Source organism: Rhinopithecus bieti, unplaced genomic scaffold (genome assembly GCF_001698545.2).
Source record: "Rhinopithecus bieti isolate Rb0 unplaced genomic scaffold, ASM169854v2 scaffold_69431, whole genome shotgun sequence".
Lineage (NCBI taxonomy): Eukaryota > Metazoa > Chordata > Mammalia > Primates > Cercopithecidae > Rhinopithecus > Rhinopithecus bieti.
In genome coordinates, this window is record NW_016825960.1 from 113,255 (window position 1) to 122,130 (window position 8,876).

Genomic DNA, 8,876 nt, shown 5'->3' on the forward strand with positions numbered 1-8,876 from the left:
GTACTCAATGTTTAGCTCCCATTTATAAGAGATAATATATAGTATTTGGTTTTCTGTTCCTGCATTAATTTGCTTAGGACAATGGCCTCCAGTTCCATCCATGTTGCTGCAAAGGACATGATCTCATTCTTTTTTATGGCTGTGTCGTCCACAGTGGCTGAACTAATTTACATTCCCAGCAGTGGTGTGTAAGCGTTTCTTTTTCTCTGAAACCTTGCCAGTTTGTTATTTTTGAATTTTTAACAATAGCCATTCTTACTGGTGTGGTGTTTCATTGTGGTTTCGATTTGCATTCCTCTAATGATTAGTGATGTTGAGCGTTTTTTCATGAACCTTTTGTCTACTTGTATGTCTTCTTTTGAGAAGCATCTGTTCAGATCCTTTGCCCATTTTAAAATCAGTTTATTTGTTTTCTTGCTATTGAGTTGAGTTCCTTATATATTTTGATATTAACCCCTTTATTGGATGTACGATTTGCAAATATAACAAATACTATTTAAAAGAAAGAAATACATATCACTGGTCAGGCGCGGTGGTGCACGCCTGTAATCCCAGCACTTTGGGAGGCCACGGCAGGTGGATCAAGAGGTCAGGAGTTTGAGACCAGCCTGACCAACATGGTGAAACCACGTCTCTACTAAAAATACAAAAATTAGTCGGGCATGGTGTCACGTGCCTGTAATCCAGCTACTCGGAAGGCTGAGGCAGAAGAATCACTTGAACCCAGGAGGTGGAGGTTGCAGTGAGCCGAGATCACGCCACGGCACTCCAGCCTGGGCGACAGAGCGAGACTCCGTCTCAAAAAATGGAAAAAAAGAAACATATGTCACCTTTATAAACAAAGAATGGCATATCCATTTGTCATTCCCGGGGATGTTCAGAAACCATAAAGTTTATATATAGGAGACTACCAGCAGTATGAAAACCCCACAGTTGACCCCCAAGTTTCCTTTAACACACTATGATAATCACTCAACTCGAGGTGCAATATTCCTACTTCCTTTCCTCTTAAAAGAAGAGGACTTAAGCCTCTCTAAAGCATGAGTCCATCAAGTCAGAGACCATATTCTATCATTTTTCACATCCTTAGTACCAAGTATAGTGCCTGGCACATAGCAATTCCTTAATAAATTATTGTTCAATGTATAGTGAATGGATATTAACTACTTACGCAGTAAGTCAATTTTTAGTTTATCCTTCATCTTGACACTTTGAGAATGTACTAGGTTCCTGACAGTACAAGCGTGTTCCTAAAAAGGAGGTAAATTGAAAAATCAGAAGAATTAAACATCTACTTGGCAGCTAACAGAATAAATATATCAAACAAAGTCCTCCCTTAAATAAAACCTTACACCTCCCAAATGTTACTAACAAGACCATGTACCATGAGATACTGTGCACTGTATAAGTCAAGTTAGGATGAAGCTGACTCTAAACTCATAATTGTCTCTTAGTAGCTACAGTTAATACTTCCCCCAGCTCTACAATCCTGCTACCCTTCTGCTGTAGTTGCTAAAGAAAGGCTTACCTAGTTGCAGTTTGCTTGGTATATTAAGTAACCCTAATTAGGGAAATAGGTTTCTGAACCCCATCCTTAATATAGCTGCCTAGACTAAGTAATTGCTTGAATACAGGTATCATTGTGGGGAAAGACAGCCAAATACTTGTTGAGATGAGCTTTAAAAGTCTTGCATGGTGGTGAATAATGCTGGCCCTTCTCACTGCCCCTTTTGAGGTGACAGAAAGGATTTCAGAGGAGTCTTATCTTGGCTGTCCAGGGAACAGACTGTTAGTATTGGTAGTAAGTGACTGGGTCTATCATTGTCACAGCTGTTTTGCCAGGAAATCAACCTGCATGATAGGTAGTATGTACAGGAGGAAAAAATGCTGCCAAAAAAGTACACGCTATGATAGGACTGCTTACAGAACATGATTCGTGGGAAACAAACGTTCTGAGTTTTTATAGTCTACCTGAAATAGAAATGTTACAGAATCCAAGTAGAACTATAATTATAATTAAACTATAATTGGCCAGGCACAGTGGCTCACACCTGTAATCCCAGCACTTTAGGAGGCCGAGGCGGGTGGATCACAAGGTCAGGAGATCGAGACCATCCTGGCTAACACGGTGAAACCCTGTCTCTACTAAAAAATACAAAAAATTAGCTCGGCGTGGTGGCAGGCGCCTGTAGTCCCAGCTACTTGGGAGGCTGAGGCAGGAGAATGGCATGAACCCAGGAGGCGGAGCTTGCAGTGAGCCAAGATTGTGCCACTGCACTCTAGCCTGCGTGACAGAGCAAAAACGCCATCTCAAAAAAAAAAAACAAAGCAAAACAAAAACAACAACAACAAAAAACACTATAATTATGAAGATATTTGTTCTGAGATACAAATTCTTACCAGAGGCAGACGCAATATAAACTGGTTCTCAACTTCATCAGGAACTTCATCCTGGCTTTTACTCATGTCTTGATTTTGAGTTCATGAAAGCAAAAGAAAACCAACACAGTCACTAAAACTCCTCTTGCTCCCCCTCCTGACCACTTCTATTAGTACTGGCTAAATTATACAAGATCTTGCCCATAATCCTCACTAGAATGATGTGTGTACAGTTAGACAATACCTTATTTGACATAACTTATTTCTAGACGTTATCTTAGCTCCTCTGCAATGTGTAGATTTTTCAAAGTCAATCCAAATTGCATGATGTAATTTGATGAACAAATGAAATAACAGCTGTTATGAAACATGATTTCATCTTCTTAATCATATTCTTAGACTCTCAGGTAAAAGACTACAATTCAACAACACGGTGGTGGCTACCTAAGCAAACTATATAACCTCTGCAGGGAAGAATGCAAACCAAAAGCTGAAATCGACCTAGAAACCACTTGCAGAAATGATCGGTGATGATTTGAAGTAAGCAAGAGCTTGATTTTCAATATTTCACCTACCTTAATGGATTAGTAGAAATTAAGCAGTCCATGGGAGACAAGGCAGTTTTTTATGACTCTAGAGCCAGCAACAACAGCTTTGAGCTACCCTCAAAGTTAGAGAGTCCAGTTCTTTTTTTTTAGACAGAGTCTTGCTCTGTCGCCCAGGCTGGAGTGCAGTGGTGCGATCTCGGCTCACTGCAACCTCCACCTCCCGAGTTCAAGTCATTCTCCCGCCTCAGTCTCCCAAGTAGCTGGGACTACAGGCATGCACCACCACACCCAGCTAATTTTTGTATTTTTTAGTAGAGACAGGGTTTCACCATATTGGCCAGACTGGTCTCAAACTCCTGACCCCAAGTGATCCACCCACCTCAGCCTCCCAAAGTGCTGGGATTACAGGCGTGAGCCACTGCGCCCGGCATGGAGTCCAGTCCTTTTTTATTTGTTTTGTTTTGATTGATTGTTTTTTGTTTTTGAGATGGAGATTTTATGGAGAACATAAAATCTGATTTGATGTATTCATTATTACCCTTTCATTCATTACTACCCTTTATCGTGTGCATTCTGTATGCCCAGTACTACATTGAGTGCATTAGGTCTATCATTTCATATAATCCTCACAACCACCACTTACTTCGAATGCCCCCAAAAGCTATTTAAAAGAACTCCTAACATGGATCTCTTCGCTTAAAAAATATATATACCTTTGGTGAAATGAATACTTCCTTCCAAGTTAATCTTTTTTTTGACAAATTATAATCATATATAATTATGGGGTACACAGTGATGTTATGATATAGTGTGGAATGGCTGAATCAATCTAATGAGCATATCCATCAGCTTAAATACTTATCAGTTATTCCCCTTAACTGCAACTTTCATTTTTTTAATTTTAAAAGCCAAATTTGGCAGTGGGAGATTGTATATCAACTTTAGTGGCATTAATGTTAAGTTCTGACAATATCCCACTACTATCGGACCAGCCTAACTGAAATTTTCTATTTGATCAACATCTCCTCACTGCCCCTCCCCCTACTCCAGCCTGTAGTAACCAACACTCTACTCTCTGCTTTTGTGAGTTCAATTATTTTAGATTCCACTTATAAGTGAGAATATGTAATTTTTGTCTTTCTCTGCCTAGCTTATTTCACTTAATATAATATCCTCCAGATTCATCCATGTTGTTGCAAATGATAGAATTTCCTTCTTTTTAAAGGCTGAATAGTATTCAGTTGAGTACACATACCACATATTTATCCATTCACTTGTTGCATACCTAGATTGATTTCATAACTTAGCTATTGTGAGTAATGCTGCAATGAACATGTGTGTGCAGATATCTCTTTGACACACTGATTTCAAGTTTTTAGGATATACATCCAGAAGTGGGATTGCTGGATCCCAAGTTATTTCATTATTTTTTATTTTTTCATTATTTTTCAATTTTATGTTCTCCCAATGAACCAAGATTTTATTTCTAATCTTATTTTCCATGTATTTGGGATGTATTTGTAGAGCCATGCATTTGGGATATTAGGGCCCACTTTTTTTTGTTGTTGTTTTTGAGACAGAGTTTCACTCTTGTTGCCCAGGCTGGAGTGCAATGGCGTGATCTCAGCTCACTGCAATCTCTGCTGCCCGGGTTCAAGTGATTCTCTTACCTCAGCCTCCCAAGTAGCTGGCATTACAGGTACCTGCCACCACGTCCAGCTAAATTTTTTTTTTTTTTTTTTTTTTTGTGATATCTTTAACGTAGAGACGGGGTTCACATGTTGGCAGCGCTTGGTCTCCGACTCCTGACCCCTAAGGTGACACCGCCTCGGCTCCCACAAGTGTTGGGGTTACCGGTGTGACGCACTGTGCCAGCAGCGCCCACACTTCTGAGCGGAGACTTTCTCAAAGGTGGAAAGACGGCTCGGGGCGCTGTGGTTCACACCTGTAATCTCAGGCACTTTGGGAGGCTGAGGCAGGAGACTCACCTGAGGTCAGGAGTTCTCAGAACATCCCGGCCAACATCGGTGACGCCCATCATCTACCTAAAGATACAAAAATTAGCCGGGAAGTAGTCGGCTGGGCGCCCTGTAATCCAGCTACTTGGAGGCTGAGGCAGGAGAATTGCTTGAACCCAGGAGGTGGAGGGCTGCATGAAGCCAAGTATGGCGCAACTGCACTCCAGCCTGGGTGACACAGCTGAAGATCCCTTCTCAAAAAAAAAAAAAAAAAAAAAAAAAAAAAAAAAAAAAAAAAAAAAAAATCAGCAGTAGAAAAGCAGACACCCAGGATGGGAGAGGAAAGATGCATTAATTTGTGATTGTAATTTCTTCTCTTCTTGTTTCATGCAGATATATACGAATATATGTGCATATATAAATACAAAAGAACAATGTAAATGCAAGAAGAGAGTTGATTAAAATAAATACAAAAATCTGGGGGCTGAGCACATTCCTAACAGAACATAGTAATCAACGTTAAGGCCTGGGGACAGGAACAGATTAATTTGAAGAACTAGCTGCTAAGCAAGATTTATCAGATCAGTAGTAACTTTTAGATTTCCTCAGCAGAACTAAAACTAGGGCATTTTGTTCATTTCCAAGCCTTTTTGGTAATTCCTCTTTTATGGAAGAAAGAATGTAAGAACTGAAACTATTTCAGTGTAGTTGTTTGATAATGATAAACAGGCCTAATAAAAGGTCCGGTGGGAGAGAAGTTAGACAATCCTGGTTGAACTGGGTTTTAATTATTTTTTAAATTTCTTACTTGCATTTACCTAAACAACTAGTTGTACGTTATTCACTTTAAGAAAAAGCATCCGCTTTTTTCCAGCAAGCACTCTTTGATACCTGATTAAATTAACAGGGCCCCTTACCACCATTCACCTAGCTCCATTTCGCTTTAGCAGAATTACAATTGGAATTATAATTGGCTGGAGGGCGCCTGGCAGCATGCTCCAGGCCATGCAAGTCAGTACACGCCTAAATGGGTGTTTTTTCAAGTTCGCAGTCGCTAGCTACAGTTTAGAGACTGACTTCCATCCTTATCCCCGGGGCACTAAGCTTTCAAAGGGAAAGTTCGACCCCTAGGCTTTGATCCACTTTCCCTTGAAAACCTCCCGCGAGGCCCAACAGGTCGCAACGGGTCCCAGCCTTCGCGCCTCGCCGTGCAGGCGGGCTGGGGAGGGCAGCGGGGTGCACCGCGGCGGGGTGCACAGCGGCGGGGGCGCTGACCCGGTCCCGGACGCCCGGTTGGCCGGCCGACTCACCCGCTCCTCCGCGGACTGGCGCCAACACCGAAAAGTCTGTGGGGGCTGGGGACCTGTGCCTCTGGTCTGTGGGCTCCGGACGAACCGCGCGTGGGCTCCCGCGCGGAACGTAGAGGCGAACGCTGGGCGGTCGGCGCCTGGACAGTAAGAACGGCGCGCGCCGGCCCCTCCCCGCCTCGCCACGCCTCCGCCGGTCGTGCTGCCCAGCCGACTGAAGCACGACCTCGAGGTAGTGAGCGGCTCACCGCGTGCTGGGCGGGAAGGCTAGAAAGGCGCCCAGCGCCGAGGGGAGGGCCCAGGGGGACGCGACCGCTCAGCGACCTCGCGAAGCAAGACCGAGGCTTCAAAACAAATTACCTTGGCCGGGCGGGGTGGCTCACGACTGTAATCCCAGTACTTTGGGAGGCCAAGGCGGGCAGATCTCGAGGTCAACAGATCGAGACCATCCTGGCCAACATGGTGAAACCCCGTCTCTATTAAAAATACAAAAATTAGCTGGGCCTGGCTGCGCGCGCCTGTAGTCCCAGCTACTCGGTAGGCTGCGGCAGAATCGCTTGAACCCGGAAGGTGGAGGCTGCAGTGAGCCCAGATTGTGCCACTGCACTCCAGCCTGGCGACAGAGAGAGATTCCGTCCAAAAAATAAATAAATAAATACCTTTACACAGGGGCAACCTTCAGAAGATTTTTACCAGGCGACAGTGATACTCCTAAGAGGCGAGTTGGACCGGGCGCGGTGGCTCACGCCTGTAATCCCAGCACTTTGGGAGGCCGAGATGGGTGGATCACCTGAGGTCAGGAGTTCGAGATCATCCTGGCCAACATGTTGAAACCCCGTCTCTATTAATAATAATAATAATTAGCCGGGCATGATGGCGGGCGCCTGTAATCTCAGCTACTCAGGCAGCTGAGGCAGGAGAATCGCTTGAACCCGGAAGGCAGAGGTTGCAGTGAGCCGAGATCGCACCACTACACTCCAGCCTGGGCAACAAGAGCGAAACTCCGTCGAAAAAAAAAGAAAAACAATAAAAGCGAGTTGCTCGCTTTTGGGTGCTCCTCCATTCCGTTAGGTCGGGCGGTTTGTCCCTAGGCACGGTGACCTCGCCTGGTGACAAATACGCCGCCGGCAAACCCACCGAACAGCTAGAATCCGTGCCCAAAGCCTTCTAACATGATCAGTTGCTCCCCTCTCCTCAACAGGGTCAACATTTTACATCCTCTGGAGAGGGGCACAAGTTCCGTCGCCCATTGCTCCTCAAGGGGGCCTCAATTCAAACAAATTTTGAATCGAACTAAAAGCAGTTTGTTTCTCCTAAAGAAGGTCCTCGGCTGGGGGAACAAGTTTAAAAAGCCACCTACCTTTCTCTTCCTGGAAGTTTTCTGGGGCCTGGGCAGCAGCCTGGGCGCTGCCGTCCGCATCCGTTTGAGCGTCCTGGTCGGCAGGAATCTGGGTGCCTTGGTCGCCAGCAATATCGGCGCTGCTTTCACAGGTGGTTTCAGACCCACGGTCGACAGGAATTTGAGGCTCTTCTTGGCTAGTTACTTCCGATGTTGAAACTGTTGGTGTTGAATCATTTTCTGAAGAAACGGGGAGCTGTCCCTCGGGGCACTCCATAGTCCACCTCGTTGGGTTGTAAAATGGCTTCCTGTGTAGTCACGTGACCTGAAGGGTTCCAGAACCTTCGTAAATGTAAAAGATTTCTTTACGTCTTTAAGACGTAATACTGTTACCGACATTGCCGGTGCCTATTCAAGATTGTAGCAGCCAAGTCTCCACTGCCTAACACTTAACCTAAACTTAATCGTAGGGAATAAATATTTTCGGAAGACGATTCTACAATCATTTTATTTGGGGACATGATTTTTTTCATTCAATTAAACTAGATTATCAGAGCTTCAGACCAAGACAAAATTGTTTTGGTCCCTTTTAGAATCCATCTGCTAACCTTCATTTTGGCATTATGACATGGGGCTACATCAAGGATTATGTAACAAAATAGGCCAAAGAGACCAGTTTTACATTTACTATACAATATTCTTGAAGGCATTAATTATATATATAAAAAAGAATCCTTTCATGAAAATGGAAATGAAAATTCTGTTTTTGGTAACTGAAATAGCTGAATAATTGTTTTGAATTGTAAGGACAGCGTGAATTATATAATTAAATTTATGATGGCTGCTAGGAAGCTCAGAACCAAACTTCCAACCAACCTGTAATAACTGTGATCCTTACTGGCATATGTTGAGTTTTATCTTAAATAAGTGTGTTCTCTCCCATTTCCCTAATTATTTTTTGTCTCATGCAGTAAATAACACTAAAAGTTGCTCAAAGCCTTTTCAAAAAGAATCAGATATATATGTTTGGTAAATGAAAATAGTACTCCTGGCCAGGCGCAGTAGCTCACGCCTGTAATCCCAGCACTTTGGGAGGCCGAGGCAGGTGGATCACCTCAGATCAGTAGTTCGAGACCAGCCTGGCCAACATGGTGAGAATCCCCCGTCTCTACTAAAAATACAAAAATTAGCCGGGCGTGGTGGCACATGCCTGTAATCCCAGCTGAGGTTGACGCACAAGAATCGCTTGAACCCGGGAGGCGGAGGTTGCCGTGAGCCAAGATCGCGCCACTGTACTCCAGCCAGCCTGGGTGACAGAGGGAGACTCCGTCAAAAAAAAAAAAAA

At 43.9% G+C, this 8,876-nt stretch overlaps 1 protein-coding gene across 1 annotated transcript in view; it reads right to left on the reverse strand.

Annotated features, from left to right (window-relative positions):
* The window catches only part of TAF7L (TATA-box binding protein associated factor 7 like), a 27,495-nt gene extending 19,668 nt beyond the window's left edge, over positions 1 to 7,827 (reverse strand). Inside the window, exons 1-3 of the mRNA XM_017863239.1 lie at positions 7,553 to 7,827; positions 2,401 to 2,468; positions 1,172 to 1,250 (exon numbers count right to left, since the gene is read on the reverse strand). Of these exons, the coding sequence (XP_017718728.1) occupies positions 1,172 to 1,250; positions 2,401 to 2,468; positions 7,553 to 7,808 (403 nt within the window). The 5' untranslated portion in view covers positions 7,809 to 7,827. The remainder of the gene's footprint in view (positions 1 to 1,171; positions 1,251 to 2,400; positions 2,469 to 7,552) is intronic.
* Positions 7,828 to 8,876: the final 1,049 nt, after the last annotated feature.